Below are 25496 nucleotides of genomic sequence, written 5' to 3' on the forward strand. Positions count from 1 at the left end.
TATATATATTTCAAATACAGTATAAAAAAAATTATATAAAAAAAATATAAATAAATATTATTATTTAATTATTTAATTATTTCGAGTCGAACACAAACGAGCAAACCTTTGTTTGTGTTCAACTCATTTATAAATCGAACTAAAAAAATTGTTCGTGTTTAGCTTGCTTGCTTAACGAAATTGAACACGGGATGCTTAACGAGTCAAACAAGTGCCGTTCGCTAAAGACAAGCTTTTTTGATGTCTCTAGTCACTTGGCATAAGTTTTTTAAAGTCCTATGTTTGGAACATAACTGATCGAACAAGCAAATTGGAATTTTAACCATGTCCTCTAGACAGGGTGGCCCACTTGAGTTTTCTTTTATCCGCACCTTTTAAATTTTTAGATTTGTAAAGATTAAAGCCTTGTCAACTTTATTTTGATTTCATATAGGATCAAGCTTAAAAAAGTGGGACTTATGAATTTGTTTTATGGGTAGGGCAGCCCATTGGATTGCGTGCATGCAACATAATGATGAGTTAGTTTAAAAGCAGGCTCACACTTTTTCTAAAATATTTGCACATCTTTTGGGGAAATTGCACACATATCAAGTTAGCATAATTTGAACTTCGTTTTCATTGAGTGCTCACAATGCTTTAAAGCCGCCTTATGTTTATTGATGTTTGAATGAGAGTTTATTTATATAGCATGCTGACACACTTTTTAGAGTATCTGCAAGAGGTTGCTTTTGATAATTGATACATTTTCGAAGCACGTGCATACTTCTCAAAGCACCTACACAATTTGTGGGTGTTTTAACTGAGTTGAATGTTGTTTTGTGATACACATGCCTGCTTTAAAACTCATCCATAGTTTATTTTTTTTTCTCCTTTATCAACGAACGCAAATCTTTTCATTTAGAGTTCAAGCATTTACATTCTGTCGATATGCCCTTTTTATTTGTGGATCCGATTTTGAATATTGCTATTTAGAATATGTGTTGTGCGCTTAAAATTGTGTTATTATGCTTGCATTCACTGTTCATGCTTCGTCTAAGTGGACCTCACAGGAAAGAAGAAGCCTATAAATAATGGCATTTCATTAGTTTTTTTCATATTGTCCTCAGTTCATAGCATGCTCTGAGAGTTTTAGAGGCAACAAAGAAGGTCTATGTGCCCTTATAGGTAAATTATCGAGTCCACTATTAGTTCATTTTTAGTTATTTTTTGTTCGTTTAAACATGATATGTAATGCAATTCAAGTCTCTTTTTGTCTCCAGTTTTTAATTTTATACTCGTAGTTTAATTTTCTCACATTTTAGTAGAAAACTAATTTTATTATGTTCTTTTTGAATTCTTTTAGTAAAACTTTGTGCAATTTTCCGGCATAACTTCTGTGTAAGGGGCACTTGAGTGATCCTAGGTCTTCCCGTTGCTCTAAGGAGACATGCATCATTTGTTGTTAGCAATGTGATGGCCTAGGTCTTTAACCCATAACTCTTAAGAATTAGTGCATGGCAGTTATTCACTTGCAATAGAAATCACATGCATAGAACATGTTTTCTTAGCCAAGTTGAAATGATGCGCACATGTACTTTTCATTGGTGGTGTGGCTACTTACTGTTCTTTTAACTTTTGCGAGATGATGCTGTTGATGAAAATGCCATGAGATTGACTTTTATGAGAGAGTAAAGAGTTGTTGAGAATGACTTTGGGCCGAGAAGAGAAGTAGTGGTGTCTTGGGTGGTTGGCAGGATTTTGGTGGTATTGTATTGGTGTCGGGGCAAAATGGTAATTTGTGAAATGCTTGACGATGTTGACTTGAGTGGAATTATGTCACTAGCGTAAGAGACATGGATTGGGAGATTTGGAGTGTTTTTTCGTGCAGTGGGGTGATCAACTGTAGGACAGGTGAGTGGTTGCAATTATTAGTTTGTTGGAGATGTATTGTAACGACGTTTGCGGAATTAGCTGACATTGGGATAGAAATGCTTGACGACTTATGAAATTTTCGTGTCTAATTGCTGACAACTTTGTTAGGGGTGATGGCAGTTTTGAAGAGAACTTTGGCGCTGGGCTATCGACTAAAGTTGTTTTTTTGAAATTGAGGTAGGGAGAGTTATAAGTTGGCCATGGACCTAACAGAGGAACACTGGATTTGGAAAGTGTTCATTGATATTGCGGCCTTGGGAGGCTAGAAATAGTATCTTTGAAGTTTTGGTTTCTAATGAGAGGTTGAGGGAGATGGAGGGCACGTATGAGTGAATAGTTTAGGGCTAAGAGACTTTATTACTTGAGAGGGTGAGTGAGCAGCGAAGGAGAAAATTAGTGAGTAATGAGACATTGGTAATCATTAGTTTTGAGATTTATTATTATTTTTCTTAAAACACTTGGGCTGAATGGTGTCCTCACATGTGTGAGATGTGTTGAGAAAGTGTAGAGTTGGTAGCCTTCATGCAAACATTAAATGCCTAAAATGTTTTAAAAAAGTACCGATGCTTGCTGTGTTTATATTTTTATTTTTTTGCTATTTTTATTTTTGGGATATAGGTGTGGCACTTAAGATGTTGCTGGGGCTTGGGATGGTAGAAAATTGAAGCAACCGACTGCTATGGTTTTGCAAAATTATTTTTTATATATAATTAAAAAATAGAAGAACAAGTGTCATTATTAATTTCATACATTACTGATTGATCTATTATCAGTATTATGTATCCTGAAAAGTAAATATTTAATTATAATAAACATATTATTATTCTTATTGTTGTTGTTATTGTTTTGTTATTGTTTTTGAAGTAGTAATACATATTAATTCTCTTAAATTTTCATTACTCGTGTATGCTAATCTTTCGCTCACACCTAAGGCATTGGTATAGTTTCAATATGTTATCATCTAGCGGATTTGATACATGCTATTTTCTCAATATCTTTAGTGCTCTAGATCTTTTCATTCGGTATCACAATCTTTACCATTCAATCAAGTTGAGTTGTGGAATAGGCATTGAGGTTAGCAATTTTTATAGGAAATTGTCGATTACTACGTCAAGGAGGAAAATCAAATACTAGATGTAATGTTTGAAGATCGAAAAGCTGAAAGCATGTTATAGTTGTTGTTTTTTATCACAACACACTGGAAAAAATGAAAAGAAAAAAAATATTGCACAGTGATTACTTCAGAAATTTTATAGAGATCCCATTTAGCTCAATATCAACAGTTAATTCTGAGCTTCCATAAAATTTCAATCCTTTGAAGTGGTTAAAAGCATTTTTTGTGCTGCAAATTGAAGGTTTGCATCATAATCCCTGATTAGGAAGTGCGGGTGGTTTTCCAATAGGGCCCTTGAAAATGGGAATAATGTAAAAATTTGAGCTATAACTTTAAAGTGGTTTGGGTTGGAGGAGGATTTTTCAAAGGAGTTTGGGTTGTTGATATTAGGAGTGTAAACAGGCCAAACTTGAGCGTGCCGAGGCTTGTCTCATGTTTGACTCGTTAAAAAATGCCGTCGTTTGTGTTCAACTTGTTAATATATTGAGCTCAAAAAATTTATTTGTGTTCGGTTCGTTTGCTTAGCGAGCCGAACATGATATGTCACAAACGAGGTCTTTTTTCATCCCTAGTTATGCATAATTAGAATGTTGACAGTTGGGGCGGGATTTAAATCTTATTATTTATATTAGAATATATATTTAAATAGAATTTAATATATTTTATTCTATTTTTTAATTAATAATTTTAATTAATTATAAATCTTTGTAGCCTTGTAATCAGTTTCATTATTTTAAAATAGTATCATCAATTATATATATAATTTTTTTGAGCCCAACACGAGCTCGTGTTCAGCTCATTTATGGATCGAGCGCAAAAAAGTGTTTGTGTTCGATTTGTTTGCTTATCAAATGAATTGAACACGAGCTGCTCGTGAGCAACGAGCCATTTTGACAGCCCTGGTCTATATGAATTCGTGTATAAGAATAACATCCATAAAATCACTATTATTTTGGCTTGACTATTGTACTTCAAGCTTCTATTATATGATACCGGAACTAGTAGGGGAAACAGTAAAAACATCAAACTTAAACTTTCATTAACATTAAAATAAGATTACATCATTACTCGAACAAAAATATCAACACAAAACTTGAAACGACACAAGCAAACACTCCTAAATATATCCTCATGGGAGGGAGTGTAGGTCGGCTACAGGGATGATGATGATTGGAAGGGGTGACGATAACCACATTAGGCGAGTGGTAGTGAAGGGAAGGTGTGGGATTGAAGGACAACGAGTGGAAAGGGTTGTGGGTGGTCGACAATGATCGTGTGGTGGTTAGGAGAAGCTTGAAGTAGTCGACACCTAAGGAGAGTGAAAGATACATTTTGGGGAGGATAAAAGGGGAAGGTACAATCACCACATCGGAGAGGATACAACCAAAGCACCGCTAATTTCTCTGATACATCCCTCGAAGGGAAAATAGACTCCATACAGGAGATCTGAAACTGAACACACTCAAAACTGCCTCCCACACACGCAGGGGACAACTATTTATGGCCTCCTACACACATAAAAGAAAAGACGTGGAAAAGACAAGAAGAATCCAAAAACTCTTCCCTGTTGCAAACCATTTCATTTGTTAATGCTTCACAATTATTATACTCATTCCCTAATATCAGTCTTACCCCTTCCCTATTTCATTTTTTTGGTTTTCTGCCAAGGAGGATCATAATGTCAAAGGACATGATAAGGAAACAACTTCTGGGGCCTTCTTATGACAAACAACTCTTATACCTTATTACTTCAGTGATTCTGCTCTATTTCTTTCCCTTTTTATGCAGGAGTCATAGCATCTATCTGAGGCCTATTAAAATTTTTAGGATGGGTTAAAAGGTTAAAATGATGGACTTCATAGTTTTGTGCTTTGGTTTCATTCTCCAAATTTAGTTATTCGCTAATTGAAAACACAAAAAATAGAAAAATGATGTTTTTGAATTTTTTGGACTTTATATGTCTTGTTTAGAAACTTAAACAATGGAAGTATTAAGATAACATGATTGATCAATTGCACAGTCTGCATCCATGGCTGATGGTATGATGCATATGTGTAAATAGGATGCTATTTTAGTAGAGGAATTCATTTTGAACAATTTTTTATTTTAATCTTCAGATTTGAAATTGTTTGTGGGGTTTTTTTTTTTTTTTTTAGTTCTGCCGTTATATCCTTTTAAGTTTAAGTATTTCCTTGCCCATTATCCGAATACTTGAGTTCCTTTTTTTAAGTTATGGATTGAGAATCTTTGTTGCATTGCCAACCCTTCATTATCTGCACTAATTAACTATGGTTATAATTATCTATTATGCATATCAGTGCTAATAAGTGAAAGCAAAACTTATTGTACTATTTGATTACCTGGTGTTTCTTGTTTTTTGAGAAAATGGTGTTATTTCCCATATCAATGATGTACAGGAGCTACACATAACAATGCAAACAGTACTAAAAAGACTACCAATTGAGAAGAAAAAATAACTAAAATTCCTTAAGAAGTTAAATGATATTTGTTTTCTTTGTATTTGATTCTGTCCGAGTAGTAACGAGTTGAATAATCTTTCTCGATGAAGTCCCTATTGTTATGTTTATGCTACATCTATTTTTAGTGAAATTCATGTTACTTTTTTGTGGGAGATGTTTTTGATGAAATCATGTTCCTAAATCACTTTTATCTAATGTGCATTAGCAGACTATATTAGCTAATTTTTTTCTGTTTCACTGTTTTTTATTGTAAATGGGAGTAAACATGCACTATCTTCAACAACTACCTCTGGTTTATTGCTATTGTGTAGTTATTTTTGGCTTTAGTTGGATGCTTATAGTCTTGACTATGTTTTAAAGGAAGAAAAATTGCTCAGCGGGCCAAGGAGCTTGACGAGCTTATAGATCACTTTAATGTAAGTATATATATATATATATATTTTTTCATCTGAATTTTCTGTTAAACCAGTTTACAGTTAAATCCTTAATGCTTCTGTACTGCTATTAGTCTTTTGTTTCACATCTGCATCATAATATACTAATACAGTAGTGATGCTTCATGCTATTAATACACTTGTTATGTAAACCTTTCACCTTTCCCAACCCCCTGTGGGGGTGGGGGATGATTTTTGGGTTGGACGGGGTTGAGGGAGAGGGGTGGGGGGTGATCTTTGGGTTGAAAGACAATATATATTCTGGAAGAAGGGAAGGCAAGTTCGCATGAACATGTTGGGGATTCACTTGCAGCATTGGGAATCACTCACCAAACATGTGTAAATCCTTACTTTGTGTGTTTGGAAGAAGCATAGAAGGCAAAAAGAAATGTTGGAACGCTCAACATTTCCTTAATCCTGATATTTATTGTCAAAACTAAATATTGTAGAAATAAATGGAGTGTTTTGAGGTTGTAGGTGAGTGCATGGCTGGTGGTTTGGGGCTAATGTTTACCTACATCACCTGTAGGGCTGTAATTGAGAGGCCGAGTATGCCATGGAGTGGACATGGCTTGTTTATATAAGTTGTTCACGTTCGACTCGCTCGAGCCGAGCTTTCACATGTATGTTCTTACTTGGCTTACTTAAATTTTTCAATAGTTGTACTTTGATTTTTTACTTGACTTGTTCATTTTGATTAGATGAGGGCTTCAATGAATTAATAAGCAAGTTAAAAAATTGAATGAGTTTTTGATTTTTTTATATAAAATTATTAATAAATTTTTTTATAAATCTAAATAAAAGCAATCAAATAAATTTTGAATTAGTATTTAACAATGATTAAATAAGATAATATATAAGCTGCAAGCAAGTTTTTTTTTGTAATCAAATAATATAAATAAATACAAACAAACTTGTATATTAATGTAAAGAGATAAAAAAAAAAAGATTAATGTACATATTAATATTAAATTATCATATGTTTCTATTAAATATTTAATTTTAAAAGAACATCAAATCAAAATTTATTTAAATAACATATCATATAACTCCAGATTATTAAACAAATTATATGTTGAACTACAAACGAGTTTGTTCATAAACATAAATGATTATGTTTGGTTCATTTAATCTTTAGAGTTTTTAAAAATGTTCAAAATTGTATATTAACTAATTTGAGCAAACTTGATTGAAGTATTATTTGAGCCGAGTTTGAGTTTTTCATTGAATGCATGGTTTATTTAAACCTTAATCACTTGCATCAAAATATTTATCTTGCATAATGCCACACTCCTCAATGTATCCTTACAATTTTAAGATTTTATAGACTTCTGTGCATTGTTGATGTTAATGTTTGCATGGCCTATATCAAAATGGTAAAGTATCTATACATACTGATGTGTTGCATGAGGATTGAGAAATTACATTTTATATGTAGGTTTCTTTAGGGAGTACAAGCATTATTCTAATTTTTTTTTTCGGGGGCTTGGCTTTGCTAATCTTCATGGGCTTTTTATTTGATTTTATTTTATCAATGTTTATTTATGCTTTTAGCTTTTATGAGGTGGTTATCAGAGTCAGTGCTGCTCAAACCAACTTTATAATTTTATGAGAGTTCTAGTTATAGGAATAGAAGAATCCTAGTGTCTAATAATCATAAACATGAGTAACGTGATTAGCCCACACCTTATGACAGATATGAGCGATGCATTTGAAGTATTTATTCTGTTTTGAGAAGTCTTTAGATCTATATTAGTATGGATATCATTTTTGTACATTTCAGTTCCTCCTCACTCCTTGGGGAAAGTAGACCCTCATAAATGGCATTTTTTTTTCATTAGAGAGGATTCCTGATCTCTTCGAAATATACAAGTTTAAGTTTTCGTAAAGTTCTGCCCTGATGTGGTTGAAAATGTGAATTCTATTTTCTTTCTAGAGTAAACTGTCAACATAGTCACTAACTGTTTACATGGGTCTATTTTATGCTCAGAATTTATAAATGTGCCAAATTAGTCCCCATAATTTTTAAACTGGGGCTAAAATAGTCCTTCATGGAGACTAATTTAGCCCATATTAAAATAATTTGAGACTAATTGGCACTTTGTAAACTCTGGGACTAAAATGAACCCATCTAAACAGTTCGTAAATATTTTGACACTTTTTTCTTTCTTTGTGCCTAGTGAGTCCCATAAACCACCGGCTGAAAAATGCTGGCGGCTTCTATTGCTGTTTGAACTTCTTTTCTGTTTTTTCTTAACTTTGTTATTCATTTATTGTTGCCTTTTTTCTCTCTCTTGGGTTCCCTGTCCCTGCCATATTGTTTTTTTAGTCCCCATTTGCCTATCACTTTAAGCCATGGGATAAAGCTAATGATGATGATGCTTTTGAGAGCATGGTGTCTTATAAGTTTGTCAGTTAAATGTTGTTGTTCATCACGCGATTGTGTGCATTGAAGGGTTGCTTCTAGTTGTTCTCGAGTGGGTATTGCTCTATCACTGTAGGTGTTTTTTAAAATATGTTTTTCAATAAAGTTTCATCTGAACTTCCTATGATGAGCGGCTTTCTTCATTTGTTTGAGGCCGCAGGTTTTGCATTAGTGGTGTTTAACTGTTTTTGGCATGTTCTTCAGACCTTTACTTGCCATCCGTCTTTTAGTAAAGAAATATTTACTTTGGTTTCAATTATATTCTCTGAGGGGTAACTCTTATGTTTGAAAACTTTGTGTTGGGGGCTGCAATGTTTTCGTTAACTCTAATTTTCTGTGGATGATTGCTTTGTTTGATCATTAAGTTTCAAGCTTTGTTTCCAACATGCTCATCTTCTTTAATCATCTAGATTGACGTTGAGAATCCTTGTGTGGTAATGTCTCAAGATAAAAGCAGGGAGTTCTTGCATTCTGGGAATGACAAGGATAAGTTCAAGGTATTTTTTTTCATATAATTTATCCAGCATTATGCTAGCTGCTTAGCCTTTTTAATAGTTCTAGCAGGCCTGGTTTCATTTTATCAGCTAGTTTGCTGCTTAAGCTGAAACTAAACTGCAAGCTCTTGTGCTCTTGACATAAATTTGTTTACCATGTACTAGTATCTCTGTTTGTCACTTATGATTTATTATTTCTCTGCCTATTTAATATTATTTTACTTCCTGCAGTTTTTCTTCAAGGCCACTCTTCTTCAGCAAGTTAGCGAGCTACTTGAGGGTATTAAAAGTCACTTGAATGCGGCCAATGCTGTTCTTGCTGAATTAGAATTATCAATACGTCCTATTATCGAGGAGGTGAGAGAATTGCGTGAGAAAGTTAAGAACATGGAACATGTTGAAGAAATTGCGCAGGAGGTTGAAAACTTGAAGAAAAAATTGGCTTGGTCATGGGTGTATGATGTTGGGAGACAAATTGAGGATCAAAATGTTAAGCTTGAAAAACTTAAACAACGTGTTCCTACTTGCCAAGCTAGAATTGACCGACTAACAGTAAGCAGTTTAGCATTTCCAATTCTTAATTTATTCAGGTATGTTAGGATGGGGTGCAGCATTAATGCCAAAACCATTAGCCAAAACCATTACTGGCTGAGTAGTCATTCTGCATTTGATGTTGTCTTGGTTGTATTTTCTGTGAAAGATGAGATTTATCCTTTTCGATCTTAACTCTTCAAAATATCTTTTTTTCTCCACTTCACTTGTCAGAAAGTAAAGAGCACTGGTTAAATTTGCCGATGGTCTTTCTTATATTTTACTGGAATGTAATTTCAGTAAGCTCTTCTAAAGTTTTGAGATCTTTTTGAAACTTTGATATTTTTGATTGGGACGGAGTTGGTAGTGCTTCTTTTCACGAATTTTTTGTACCTTCTCTTAATACCCAAATTCAAGTAATAATATATGTTCTCTAACCTTTTGTACCATTGAAATTTGATTCATACAGACTTTTCTGCTTTTTGGCTGATGGGTTCAAATTCTCTTTTCTTCCTTAGGAGCGTCATAGTCCTAAAATTAAATTTTGTTGGCTATATTAAATTGTCTTTTTGTCTGAAATAACCATTGCATTAACGGATATTTTGGCTGTATTAACTAATTGATTTACCGGATATTTCGGCTGGATAAATTAATTGATATTCACTGCTTCATTTCTTAATTCCTCTCGACTTCCCCTATGGGCCCCCTAAAATATTAAAACGTGAGATTTGTTATCAAAGGCACCCTGTTAATTCATGCTGATATATCAATATTGTCATTCTATTTGCTGAAATGATAGTTTTTTTTTTTTTTTCTAGAAGTTTATTGATAGAACTAAAGGTTTACAGTTCTATTATATTATGTTGCTTTATGTTAAACTCACACTTGTTTTTTGCACTTTTTATTTTAGTTTGTTATTTTATTTTTTGCCTTGACATAACGAAAGTCATACTACAGATGAAGTTTTAAGTAACTTTTTTATTTCCTCTCATTTTTATTTAGGATTTACATGTGTTCTGCTCGTTTAGCTATAAGTTACTTTTGATTTTTACTTTGTTAGCTCAGCACAGGACCCATGCCTTTTGGAACCATCTGGATGAAAATTCCTTTCCTTATTTGTGCTTATTTTAATATCCCTTTTTTGGCATCCAGAACTTTGAAGTTGTGGACATTATCCCCACTAACCTGTTCCTGCACTTCCCTTAGCATACTTATCTCACACTTTATCTTCTACTAATCCAAATTTCATCAATTTTGACATTCGTCATTCCCCCATGCTGAACATATGATTGCTTTTACTTTGTGAAATATGACATTACTTATTTTACTATTTTTAAGTTCCATATGGATTGTGCAGTTCATATTTGAATATATAGATATTTCTTTTTCTTATGCACAGAATAGGCTGGATGAATTGAAGACATTACTTGGTGACAAGAAGGCCCAAATCACATCATTAATGGAGAAGACCTCTGATGTTAGAAGAATAAAGGAAGAGTTGCAGAGCAATCTTTTATTGGTATTTTGATCACATTCAATCTATTTATTCTCCTGTAATGATTGCTTTTATTTTGCTAATGCACTGATATGTAAAGAAATTTGGAAAAAATATACTAATATTTTTGTAGTTTTTTTTTTTTAATTTTTTTGGTTGGTTGTGCTGATCAAACAATGGCCACATTTCAGTTTTTTTGTTGAGCAAGCCCAAATCGTCTGAAATTTCTAATGCATATTGGAAACTACATGCATCAGTTTATTTTCTAGAAGCTATATGTTGTCTCTCTTTGGGAGATGTGTAATATATGGTCATTTTTTAAGCTTTGCTGTTTTTCCAATTGTAGCATTGTATTGGAAACGGTATGAGTCACTCTCCTGTATTTGCGGTAAGATTTCTCATTGAACTAAGGTATTGTGGAGGAATGCACTTAGATCTTCATGATTTAATTACTATTTGTTGTTAGGAGTAAGATTTTGTTTAAGCCGGTTTTACAATTAAAAAAATCATGCTAAATGCCTCGCTGGATGACATGCAGAGGGGAATTTTTTGGTTATTAGGATTTGTTGGCTGTTTTGGTGGTGACATACACATCAATGAAGCACAAATCTAACTCTAGCATGTTTTTGATATATGCGCGATAGATTTATTGTCTCATTGGATAGATACCAGTTGAATGCACGAATATTGACACATTTTTTAAAGTTCAGCTTGCGTTATTCATGCTTTCTTCTCTCCTTTAAATTGTCACTGATGCTAATGCGTCTTGTTTTCACTTCTGGCTTTGATCTCCTCTTACAGTTTTATTCTACTAGAATTTTTTTTTTAACTTTTTTGTTTATCTCCTTTCCGATGTTGTTGGAATCAATGGAGGAAAAGTACGTTTAGTAGGAAAGTGAACAATGAAAGCACGCATGATAGTCTTTGATAATCTTGCTACATATTTAAAATTCAAGTGATATCAGCCAACGAGCAATGGAATGTAATATTGTAAAGTTAAAGTTTCAAGAAGAAAGAAATATATTAGTACAAGAAAATAACTAAAATAAGTTCCCATGTAAAATGTTTCATACATTTTTTTATTTAGAGTTAGACTAAAAAGGTGTTGATACGACTTATATTCAAGTCATTAAAGATATGTATAATAGAGCTGTTACTTGTGTTCGAATTGAAGGAGGATTGACCAAATATTTTCCTATTTCTGTTGGATTACATCAGGGATCGACTTTAAGCCCATATCTTTTTGCTTTAGTTATGGATGGTCTTCCTGGATATTTACAGGAGGATGTGCCTTGATGCATGCTTTTTGCTGATGATATCTTTCTCGTGGATAAGACGAGAGAAAAAACCCAGGAAAAACTTGAATTATGGAGGTCTAAATTGGAGTCTAAAGGCCTTTCTTCATTTGAGTAGATGAGTAGAACTAAACCTGAATACTTGGAATGTAATTTTAATAGTAGCTCTAGTGATAGAAGTGTAATTTTGGGTGATCAAATTATTAAAAGGTTTGAATGATTTAGATATCTCGAGTCTGTTGTTTAAAGCGATGGTGATATAGATGAGGATGTTGATAGTAGAACTCAAGTTGGTTGGTTAAAGTGGAGGAATGCTTCGGGCATTTTGTGTGATAGAAAAGTACCACTTAGACTAAAAGGAAAGTTTATAAGATGGTGGTGAAACCTGCAATGCTCTATGTTGTTGAATGTTGGCCTTTAAAAGTTAAGCATAATAGTAAGTTAAGTGTTGTCGAGATGAGAATGATTAGGTGGATGAGTGGCTTTACACTTGGAGACAAAATGCGAAATGAATATATCTGTGATAGGGTTGGTGTAGCTCCAGTGACGAACAAAGTTAGAGAAAGGCTTCTTAGATAGTTTGGTCACATTGAACGTCGACCATCTGATAATCCGATTAGGAAAGTAGATGTTTAAGATTGAACTTATGTTAAGATAGGCAGAGGTAGACCTAGGAAAACTTGGACTTATTATATAAAAAATGATATTAATTTATTAGAACTAAATGAAAATATGACACTAAATAGGTTGCAATGCATAAAAAAGATTCATGTATCCAGACCCCACATAATGGGATTAAGGCTTTGTTATTGTTGTATTATTATTGTTAGGCTAGAGATTCAAAATAAATGTACAATTAGATTAGAGCTTCAAAGCTTCAAATTATAGAAAGAATTCCTAGATACTATAAATTTAAGACTATTTTGAATAATAATAAAAATTGTAACTAAAGATATGCACAAATCAATTCTAGCAAATTGAATAAACTCAATATTGATACCTTCCATAAATAATGCTAATGTGCTGACTTCCAAAATTCTTTAATCAGGTGTGATTCTATTAGCGATGAGCCCTAACTAACTTATTAACCTTAGAAGAGACTTTTCAACTCTTTGCCTTAAAAGTGTTAGGCTGATAACAACACGAGGTCCTTGAAATGGTGATATGTATATTCACAACTCCAACATCTTGAAAATTCCAAATTCACTTTGGTTGATTTTGATCAACCTTGTTTGAATTTGATCAACCCGACTAACCTTAATCAACCCTAACAGGCCTTCAATACCTTACCTCAATCAAATCAATGCGAAAGCCTAAGTGGATTCTTCCTCTAATAGATGTTTACTGGTGGTCAATCCTAACTAAAATGCACACCCAATTCAAATAAGCAAAAATATCAATTTTTTTATTCAGTCTATTAGAACCAAATAAGGTCACTTTTCATACCAATTGTTAGTGGGCAATCGTATCCGCTCATGTTTAAATGTTTGCTTACTTGTCATCCCTTTTCATTGACAGGTGCAAAAATGTTTTATGATAACCAGAAGGAAAACCAATTCATCAATTTAAAATTTTTGCCCCTATACATGCTTATAACTTTGCAAATACTAGCTTTTGACAAAACAACCAAACTATTACTAACAAATTTTAAAAATTTATTTAAGAAACCAACCATTCACTTGTTGAGATATTGTTCGCTTTGGCCTTATGGCTTTATTATTTTATCTCATTTTTGTAGCTTTTCAAATGTCACTCATCCACTGGGTACTCTAGTGCAAAAATACTTGAGAGATCAAATTTATTCTATTTTAGGTGTACAAATTCTCCCATTTAAATTGACGTTCTTGTGGGTATTTGTAACCCAGAATGATTCTTAAGAGGTTATTTTCATCATATAGCACTTTATCCCATCTTAGGTTCAATAGATTGGCTTTCATGGCGTAGCATTTTGTTCAGTATAACACTTATTTTCTATCTTTAAATTAGTGTAATGCTTTGATATTATTACCAATAGATGAACTCTCACGCATTGAGATATTATCTGTTTCGGCTTAATGGCCTCATGGTTTTGTTCCATTAGTGCAACTTTTTAGAAGGTTATGTATCCCAAGAGTGTTCTCTTACAAGCACAAGTAACTTTGTAGACTTTGATGAAATTTTAATATTGTACCAAAAAATGCCGTGATGGTTAAGAGTTCAGCTTTATTCTATTTAAGTGTATCACATATGATGTCTGGACCAAGGTCTTGTAAGCCTTAACTTCGTTAGCTCGTCAAGTGTTTCAATACTTAGGAAAGAACCTTAAACATGCAATGCTTATGTTAATTAATTTGGAGTGATAGGACTATAGGTTTGTAAGTCCGATGACCATACAAATATAATGGTTGAATGCAATAAGCCTAAATATAATTGAATCACTAATAGAATTTTTCTCAACAAGCCTAAAGATGGCTGAATATAAGGCACTCATTCAATAATCGGTCAAGGAAGTTGTTCTAAAATCCCTTTGTAGGAAAAAAAAGCGTTAACAATGCAAATTGAGAAAGGTTTCTCTACTGTTCATATAACTAATGATTAAGCGGCGTTATTGCTCTGAATATGGAAGTTTGCTTTTTTTTTTTGACAACAATATTGACAATTTGAAACTCAACTAAAAAGAATACTTGCCATACCTACCATACATTTTGCCACCTAAATAAAGCTCATATTTAGATGTTTGGATCCGAGGCATATCCTTGAACAATGTCTCTACGAAAGTGTTCCAAACCAAAATCAATAATCATAAGAGGAAGCCCCAACCTTTGTCAACTATTTGTCCCCAACAAATATAATAATGTTAAAAAATTTTAAAATTTATAACACCAACACACATAATATACAAACATATAAAACATAAATGGTTGCTCCATGCTTAAAGTTATCGTCTTCCACTTGTCACATCATGTCAGTTGAAGGTGTCGAATCCAAAATTAACTAAATCATACTAAAGAGCCAATTCCTTATCAATGCAATTAGCAAAAACTAACTGGAAGTTTGTATGCTCATTAGGATGTGACATGTTCTTTGACTAGTACAACTAACCCTTTATCAACAATTCTTACGGTATTTTTTTCAGAGCACAGATAGTAAGTCGAGAAAATTTGTGATCAGTCAGTCATGTGATCTGTGACACTTGAATCAATGATCCATGGACTAGAGGAGAAATAAACTGTAAGAGCCATAATAAGCGTACATTGTCGGACGTGAGAGGTCGACGGACCCGCAGAGACTTGGTTGGCTCCAAGAAGCTTGATCATTTGCTCAATTTGTTTCTTAAGGGATTCAGAGGAATTCAAGATGTTTCAGGTAGGAGTCGGTTGAGCTGTGCCTTGTTCGGTCGTTGCTGTGAGTACTTTGCAGCAGAGGATTTTGCCGAAGGTTTATATGCTAGCTTATCGTGAAGTTTTCAATACTTGTTTCAAATATGGTTGGGTTTGTGACTACAGTCACAAGTGGGGGGAGTGGTCCGAGGTGGCATTGACGAGGGCTAAGCATTATTTGAGATCAAGGTGGACGACTCAACTGAAGGAGTAAAGTGCCAAGCATCACAAGTCATCTAATTTTTTCCGGAAGAATCTTGGTTATAGCACTCGAGTGGAAGGAAGATGATCCCGACCAAGAATACTGTTTTGGACTTTGTTAAGGTCTTTGTTAAAACCAGCAAGGAATTGGAACATATGATTCTTTTCTACGATCTTTTGGAAGAGTGATAAGTAGGTGGAGATTCCCAAGTGTAGTAGTGTAAGCCACATTTCATCCATAGTGCAATCAGGTTATTATAGTATTGGGTCACGGTTCTTGAACCCTATTTTGCCTCCCGGATCTTCTTAAATTCTTCATAGAGTTAGCCAAAATTTCCTACATCAGAGTAGACATCACGGATAGCCATCCAGAGGGCACTAACTGAAGGGAGGAACATGTACGACAACCAATTGAAGTCTCCATGGAGTTCTTCACTTCCCAAGCTCCATATGCCGAGTTAGTCTTTAAATGCTCAAGAATCATGTCTATGAGATGATCAAACTTCACACGCCTTTGATGAGCAAAGATACCGATTGGGATCATTGGAGGAAGTTATTGTCATTCAACTTATGAGTTATGATCAAGAAATTCATGTTGGCTTCTGATCCTTTGGTCTGCAAGGGAGCGGAGATTGGAGTCGATCCTCTGGTGGAGTCAAAAACATCTTCTGAGAGTAATTCATTGAAAGAAGCAACCATAATTCCGACTACTTTGAAGGATATGTTGTTGTGGTTTTGAGCTATCGATGAATTTTGGTAGAGTTGTTACAAACAGTACAACTGCCTGAATTCTTTTTACAGAATAATGAACGTATTTGACAGACATGAATCTACAGGAAAGCGGCTGCTGCGCAGAGGAATAGAAGGAATCCTGCGGACAAGAAAATGAGGAATCATTCTAAAATTTCTATAGTTCGCTAAAACATGCTGTTCATTGAACCCCACATGGAAGCACACGCTGATACAAGAAGCTGCTTGATTCCTGCAGTTTGCTGGACTCGACAGAGGAGGCTGTCGGCTAGGAGAAGGAGGTAGACACATCTCTCCCTTCGAGTTTTGATTCTACTGCCTCTGGAGGACAAGTGTGCATGCTACAAAGTCCCTCTATGGGTTAAAGCACTCTCCAAGAGCATGGTTCGACAAGTTCACAAAAGTGCCGTGCTTCGGTATTTCTTAGGCATGTAAGTGGCTCAGCCATCTTGGGGAACCTTTTGTTGTTTCTGTGGATCCTAATGAAAACTTATCTAATATTCTCAATGATGTACCTATCAACATGACCCACTATCAGAGCCATGTGGGAAAACTCTTCTACCTCACTCATACTCTCCTCGACATACATGAATTGACTCACTATTCCATCTTCTTTTGATCACAGTTTATTTTGTTCGAGCTTTTAGTTTCACTAGATGCATTTGATAGGAGGCATAAAGTTTTTTGCTAGCTTGAGTTGGTTTAAAATTGCTTACTTGACGAGCTTCTGCCACAATTACGAGGTCCATTTGGATGAAGCAGCTTTTGGTTGACAATAAGGATCTTCCAAATAGGTTAGGTTGTATACCTCCATAGATTAAAGTTTTTAGGGCTTATTATGTGCTTGGAATGATTGAACAATATGATCTTGATAGAGCTTGTCATCCCACACTGCTTAAAAAAAGGTCTTCGTTGAACTGAGGAGTATCAACTATAAATCTGATCAACACATTAGGTTGAGCCGAGTAACAACTGTTGAGGAAAGTGGAGATTTGGTCCACTGTAGTTTTGGTAATAATTGAAGGTGTTAATTGTAATATTAATTAGCCTTCCTTAAGTATCCTCCCGCCAGCGCTTCTCTAGATTTCACGATTAAAGCCAGGAATATGGAGACGAGATATTTGTAATTAAGGGTTTCTTAATGAGTCTAAAAGAAGATTCATAAATTCCTTTGTGTTCACAAGAAAGAGATCAAGCATGCGATTAAGCTTATGAAAGAATTAAATATCGCATAGTAGCTGCTCCCTTATCCTGATCGTTCGGTGCAAAGCTTACGGGGAAAAATAAAGCTGCTTTTCTTTTGTATTCTTCTTCTTCTCGTGTAGTTCTGAAGTGGCTCTCGACTTAGAGGGGGAGAGAGAGAGAGAGGAGGAGAGAGAGAATTTTTTTCTTGTAATCGTCGAGGTGATTGACGGGTGTAATCCTCGAGCAATAAAATTCTCTGCAGCTCTGTGGACACAGACAATTTGCCGAACCACGTAAATCTTTGTGTTCCGTTGTTGTTTTCTATTTTGCAAATTTTCTCGATCCTTTTTTTCGATTTATTGCTGTCGTTTTTCACATTAACGACCATTGTTTTATATTCAACAAAAGGCTTGTGACAAAATCAAGATTTCTTTTCCTAACAAGTGGAGGTGTTTACCTGTGAGAAACCTTCGAACCAATATAATTTTATTTTTTACAAGATTGAGGAATCTCTAGTTAATACTTTATTGCTGCTTAATTTGCCTCCTAAAAATTCTTGCGTGTTTATGTGGGTTTGCACTATTTATGTGGGTTGGCGGGCATCTTTCAGAGCCCACATAATACTTTGAGAGATGATGAAAATGAAGAAGTAGAATGGAAGAATTAGAATGGAAGAAGTAGAATGGAAGAACACTATTTATGTGGGTTGGCGTAGAATGGAAGAAGCCCACATAATACTTTGAGAGATGATGAAAATGAAGAAGTAGAATGGAAGAATTAGAATGGAAGAATTAGAATGAAGAAGTAGAAATGAAGAAGTAGAATGGAAGAAGTAGAATGGAAGAAGTAGAATGGAAGAATTAGCAATGTTTCTTTTTTGATTGGTGACAAAGAAACGGATGGTAAACTCGGCTCATATTGACATATTGTGATGGTTTGTTGTGCCTTATGCCCAATAATAACCTTTTGATGTTTCGCAGTCCACAGAGAGGTATTAGAGACAAGCTTCGCTAATTGTAAGAAGACTCCTACAAATTTATCTTTTTTTCTATAGATTCAATGATTTGTTGGATCAATATTTTGCAGCACATTAAACTTTTTACTGTAACAGATGAAACATGGTGTTTCTTTTTTACTTTTATCGGATATTATTATTGGTAAAATATAAATAGCTATTTTATAATCTATGAAGTGTTTTTCATCCATGTTCTTTCTCTATATAGGCTAAGAAGGAGAGAGCCGAGCTTGAAGCAGAGTATTTTCGAGGTGATTCTTTGATATTGAAAATGAGGAAACGTGTTAGATTGCTTGAGCAGCAACTTAATGATACTCAGGAGCAACTCTTGAAAGATACACAGGTGTCTTAACTCTTGTTCTAATTTTGTGGAAAAAATTAATCATCTTCATTTCAAATCTGTTGGTATTTTTTACATTCTATTGGATTTAAAGACATATCTCCTTTTTATTAGTTGATGTCTGTGTCCGTCTGCTTATATCATCAGTTTGGTATATCTCACAAAAAAAAATCATAGTATTAGTTGTAAATGTTTAAAATAGATCAATTAGCATGAATGCCTTATTGATGCACCAAAAATTTCACAGAGTCTAATATTGATGTTTATGTTCAAAGTCTAGGGAATGCACTAAATATTTAAATCAAACTGCTAGATTTTGACATAGTTTGAATAATTTTTCTTTACTGTTTCTTGTCTTTTCATTATGGATAGATACTTTTACTTTGGGAAGCATAGTTGCTTCGGCATGCTTCATTGCTGCTTTTTTTCATGACTTTTTATTGTTATTTTCAACGTTTCTGTGCTGTTGTGGCATGCAATGGTATGCAATGATTTGGGTGGCAATGCCGGAGTGGCCAGTTGGAGCTTGAGATTGATTTTGTATAAGGTATAGTTGTGATGGTGTTTAAAGAGAATAATTTTACTTGAGACTACACTTCCAGGGATCTTTATTTGGTTGCTATTCTTTAGTGTTGAGGTTGAGAGGTGTGCCATACAAGCCTATTCATAGTTAAGTTGTGCTTCAGGCACGAATGAAAAGCCTAGTTTAAGGACTAATTTATTCCACTAATTATGATGAATTTGCAAAAGTTTGCTTATAATGAACTGTTTACATATATAATTTTGAAGCATGTTTCTTACTTTTGTTATTTCCGTGTACAATTGTAGGCTGAGGAAGCTGAGGTTGAGAAACGAGTGCAGAAACTACAAGATGAGATTAATTTGGTTCAAATAAATGTTTCAAGGTTCTTTGCTTATTTAGCTCTTTTGATGCTATGTGTTTTGTGCCTTGAATAAATTACTTTTTGGTTGGTATTTACCTGTTGCTCCTTTGTTGCCATGTGTTTTGCGCCTAGAATTAATTACTTTTTGGTTGTTATTTAACCTGTTTGCTTTAATTTATATTTTGCTGTTACAGGCTGCTTGAAGAAGAGAAGGTACTAACAGAAAGATTATCAATTGCCAGAGAAGCTATAAAAGAGCTTGGGAAAGAGGTTTGGTTTTATTTTTGGATATCTGTTGGCCCATACTTGTTCAAATTTTCTTGTTTGTCTTAATTTTTAATCTTTTAAATGAAATTAATAGAACCCATATATTGGATGGACATTCTGTCATAAGCATTTCTTTTGGCTTTTGCCATGATTTGAATTTTTAATAATCATTCTTTTAGTTAGCTTGCTATGTGATCTGGGCTTGGTTGTTTTTTGTAATCTGTCACGCTTCAAGATAATACCCTCCCTATATTGATACGGGGCATAATAGAGATTGGTATGATTTTGCTGATTGAATATATATCCAACTCTTGCTCTGGTATCATACTTATTAAAACAGTGAACGAGAAACTCAATTACCTAAATATATCTAAAATAAACATTACTGTGATTCACACATATTCAATAAATTTTACGTCTCAAATTAAGTAGAAGCAATTCAATAATATTTCATTCTTATTTTTATAGAGCGCCTAAATCACATAAAATTCATATACAAAATATAAATTTGAGAAAGAGAAAATAACACTCCTAAGAGGAAAAACAAGAGAAAGAACTTCCAATAACATAAAAGTTAAATCAAAATTTTAATAATAGTTTTGGTATTTATATTGAAGACACGAAAATAGCCTTAATAGTAGCTTAAATAAGGTAAAGGAGGACCCCTCCAACCTGTCTTGGGGGCTGAAATCCTTGAACCGACCAAGGAGGGATCCGATTAGGACCTGTTTTGCTCCTCTTTGTTACGGCTGTGATGGGAGTCATGCCTGCATCAGTATGTATCCCGGCCTGCATGGAATGCCTATTTAAAATATTTTCTATTTAACTTCGTGGACAAGTTTAGATTCAGCTTTTGTATGCTTTTGGAGACTTCGAGCAACATAAGCTTATACATGTCAGATCAAATTTAGTTTTAAAATATTAAGTTCCAAATGTTAATGGTTTTCTGTTTTTGCGGGATTAAACCTGAGTACCAAAGTCTCCCATCGATCAGTTGGTAACATATTAGTTTGGTTAAATTGAAAGCCCACCATAATAATGTTAATTTTAATTAATTTTTATCAGTTCCCTTAACGATTTGGTAAAGGCTGAGCTTGGCTCTTAAGTTTATCATCACCGTGCTATTTTTTATTTGAGATGCTTGCACATGCAACTATGTAGATGTTATGCTAAAGATGGATTTGTTGTACTAACAAACAGGCTCATGACAACGAGAAAAAATGTCGTGGTCTATACTCCCAATTGCAAGCTTTTCAGCAACAACAAACTAACAAGGTTAGTCTTCATTAGATTTTGGATTTTTCCAGTTTTTATCACGTATGAAGATATTGTGTAATTTATATCTTTTTAATTAAGATTTACAGAAATTTTTACACATTTTGATGTTCATGAACTTTGCTATTGATATGGTTTTCTTCTCATTCCAGGTAACAGCCTTTGGAGGCCATAAAGTTCTCAGCCTCTTGCACGCTATTGAGAGGCATCAAAGAAAGTTCAAATGTCCTCCAATTGGTCCAATCGGAGCTCATGTGGTATGCAGATATTTGTTCTATCCTTGCACTGAAATTTAAAAATATCATATTTGATATTTAATCATACAAGCAATATACTATACACATGAATGTATATATGTAGACACTCCAGCGCGAGCGCCCGCTTGCATTCACACACATATGTATATATATATATTGCATGTATGTATGTATGCATGTAGATGTATGTATGTGTATGTATGGATGTATGTATGGATGTATCTAGATGTATATGTATATATGTATATACATCTAGATACATACATACATATATGTAGTATATACATATATACATATACATCTAGATACATACATACGTACATCCATGCATACATACATACATCCATGCATACATACATACATATACATACATACATACATACATACATATATCTATATATATATATATAGATACATACATACATACATACATACATATATCTATATATATATATATAGATACTGATAAAAATGGAGGATACAAATGTTTTAGTGAGCGAGGAAAAAAAGCACACTCACAGGGATTACAGACACTCGTAATCCCCAAAAATATAAAAAAGAAGAAAAACTCTTAATCATGATGGATGTAGTCGGTGGATTTACCGCTTCCCCTTCGCCTGGCTCTAGGGAGAGAGTCCAATAACGTACTGAGATGTGGGCTTCTGCCTGAAATTATGAGACAATCATCCTGAGAAATATTGGGTTCTAGCATTCTTTTTTTTTTCCTAAATTTGTAAACCTGTCAATCTTCTGCCAGAGGTAGTCTCGTCTAATCAATGGGTGGATCTTCGATGAAGGCTCACCCCGGGGGGTATGTTGATCCACAAGCTACTTATCTGACTCCCGCAGCACTCCTTGATCTTGACGCTCTTCCAGAATTTGAGTAATCTCTTCTCTCGCAATAGGCGGTTCCAAGACATTTCGACTAGTTTCTACTACAACAAAATGCACAGTACTAGTGATCTGAGGAAGAACTGCCCCAACAACAGTAGGGGAAAGCTGCTGATTTGGTTGGTGAGTAGTCTGATGAGTCAAATTCTCATTCAACATTTCCGGAAGATTAACAGTGTCTTTTATATTTTCCTCCACATGGATGGTGTTGTTAGGACCTGCTGATCTCATATGTGGGTGAAACCTGAAAAATTTAACAGGGGTGTGCCCAAATTTACAGTGATTGCAGTAGTAGAGTCTTTGTTTTGCAACAATTGACTGCCAATACCCATTGTGGGCTATACCAAGCCATATTTCATCCACATCAGTGAAGGTGATATCCCTTTCAACAAGGATTCTTGCTACCGAAGGTCTGGATAGATTGAAGGTGGGTGTATCCTATTTCATAAGTCTTCCTAGTACAGCTCCAATAGAATAGAAGATTTGGTGATTGAAATAGTGCAACTTTAGGCCAGATAGTTTAAACCAGGTTGGAACAATAGGCGGTTCTTGGCTAGGGTTAAATTCAGGAGATCACTTGAGCAGTTTCATATATTTCCCATCAATTGTCATAAACTTCTTGGAAAATATTTTGGTATAGTCTTCCACTTTAGATAATTGTATCATCACACGTCTCTCATCAAAGAGGTCAACCTTCCAAATTCCCAATAGTTTGAGATCTTTAAAAGCCTTTCGAACGATTTCAATTTTAGGATGTCTCATTTTAGGGTGTTCCGATTGAAACTTCCCAATGAGAGTGAATTTGCACTTATCAGCCAAGTTGGAACTTTAACATCAGAGAAGACTAAAGCTAGTTTGTCACTCTTCCTACTTGTCTTCTTGATGAGGTTGCAATCCCCTGACCTTCGAATGATTCGTGATAAACCTGCGGGAAAACTTGATCTGATCCCATAGAGCCAACCATATCAACAAAAGAAGCTTTCCCAAAGTTTAAAACTGAAGTGGTCGCTGGTTGATAAGGAGCAGAAGCCATGGACAAGGATATGAAACAACGACAAGCTGCAGGGATCGAGTCTGGACTGCGATCGTAGCTCACGTACGTACAGGGAGGACGAGCTCACATGCGTGCAAGGAGGACGCGAGTGCAACACTCAATTCAGAGCAATCGAGCAGAACGAGAGGAAGTCGAAGGCCAGTCTACGCGCAGACAGGGAGTCGCGGCAGTGACGAGAGAAACGTGCGAAAACCACAAAAGAAATTAAAGAAGACGACGATAAGACCGCCGAAGAGGCTGAAGTCGACGCTACTTCGGATTGAAAAAGTCGACGCTGAAGTCGAAGGGAGAATCAAACGCCATCGGTGTTGTGGAACCTTAGGAAGCCGATGTCGACGATGACGTATATATAGGCAAAACAAAATTAGGTTGCTCTCTAACTACCTGATGCTACGTTTTTTGGCATTTTTTATTTTTTCTTTAGGTCTCTTGTAATTTTCTGTATTTTCTCCTTTTTTGGAACTATTTGTATGTGGTGGTTATCGTGGGGAAGGGTGTCATGCTTGGGCCCTTCCACACAATCTATATGTATCCTTATTTTTTTTTAATATATTAGCCTTTGGGTTTTCTATATATATATGTGTGTGTGTGTGTGTGTCCCCAGATATATACATCTAGATATATACATATATAAGAGCATATGACGGACGATTGCTTTGCTAGGGTTTCGAATGTTTCGAATGGCGATCGCCATTGATTCTGTCGCTCGAAGCTTCCGCTTCTTTCTGCTTCGTCGGCTCGCGTACGTCTTCGTCGGCGTTCGTCTGCGTCTCGACGACGATGCGTTCGCGTCTACTCGACGAGTCCAGCCGTTCGAAATTTGCATCCTGCTCTGCTCGACCCCAGTTCGGCGTCATGTCGTCTGCTTGCCTCTGCCTCTGCCTCTGCCTCTGCCGTCTGCGACAGAGCCGCTCGTCAGCCCAGTTTCGTGAAGCTTCTCGCTGTTTTTCCTGCCACAACAACTTCGCTGTGGCTTAACGCCGACAATTCTCCTTGCTCTGATAACGCCTCCTTGTTTGGTTGAGCCAGACAAAGTCTCCTTTGCCCACGTGGTGGGTAACCCTCAGGTGGAGTTCGCAGTGGGATTTCCCTCAAGTTATATGAAATCTCGTGAGGGTACATATGATTGTCCTTTTATTATGAAGGGAAGAAGGAAATGTGGAAAAAAATAAATTTTTTTCTCTGAATCAGAAATTTCTACCCTGACGAAAAAATTCAAGTTTGCTCTTATTGAAAAATTTCAGTGGGGACACCCTTCTATGGATGTTATCAGAAAGAGTGTTGATGATCTTAAGCTAGTAGGCAAGTGCAAAGTGAGACTCATGGATAGGAGACATGTGTTGATCCAACTAACAGTGGCTGAAGGCTACATCATAATTTTCTCCAAGAAATATCTTAATATCGAAGGCAAATCAATGAAGTTATTATAATGGTCTCCTAATTTCGACCCAAATCATGAAACTCCCCCTGTACCGGTATTATTTAGTTTACCTGGTCTCAAGCTGCATTTTTTTCACCATCAGGTTCTCAACTCTATTGAGGTCATCCTTGGGGATCCTTTGAAACTAGATCTGCCTACTTTCAACCTAAGCAGACCCTCGGTGGCCAGAATACTTGTGAAAAATGACATTACCTTACTTGATATTACTGAAAGTTTGGCTGGACACAACCCATAATGGTTATTGGCAACAAATCGTCATGAAACACAAACCCCCATATTGTACCCACTGTAAGATGTTTGGTCATATCCTTGCTAAATGCCACAAACTTCATCCTAATCTGAAATCTAAGGTTAATATATGAGCCCTTGGGCTTTTTCAAATATATATATCTATATAT

General features: G+C 35.0%; 1 protein-coding gene across 4 annotated transcripts in view; it reads left to right on the forward strand.

Annotated features, from left to right (window-relative positions):
- Positions 1-25496, forward strand: part of LOC110019259 (structural maintenance of chromosomes protein 6A-like) — a 51930-nt gene that overhangs the window by 7124 nt on the left and 19310 nt on the right. For 2 of the 4 annotated variants that reach the window (XM_020716868.1, XM_020716869.1), the window contains exons 4-12: positions 5866-5921; positions 8775-8861; positions 9090-9410; positions 10789-10908; positions 18898-19032; positions 19858-19934; positions 20108-20183; positions 21381-21455; positions 21608-21712. In XM_020716868.1, coding sequence (XP_020572527.1) covers positions 5866-5921; positions 8775-8861; positions 9090-9410; positions 10789-10908; positions 18898-19032; positions 19858-19934; positions 20108-20183; positions 21381-21455; positions 21608-21712 — 1052 coding nt within the window. Of the gene's footprint in view, positions 1-1107; positions 1165-5865; positions 5922-8774; positions 8862-9089; positions 9411-10788; positions 10909-18897; positions 19033-19857; positions 19935-20107; positions 20184-21380; positions 21456-21607; positions 21713-25496 lie in introns of those variants that run through there. The other 2 variants (XM_020716871.1, XM_020716870.1) reach the window with 2 other exon arrangements.

Source organism: Phalaenopsis equestris, unplaced genomic scaffold (genome assembly GCF_001263595.1).
Source record: "Phalaenopsis equestris unplaced genomic scaffold, ASM126359v1 Scaffold000054, whole genome shotgun sequence".
Taxonomy (NCBI): Eukaryota; Viridiplantae; Streptophyta; class Magnoliopsida; order Asparagales; family Orchidaceae; genus Phalaenopsis; species Phalaenopsis equestris.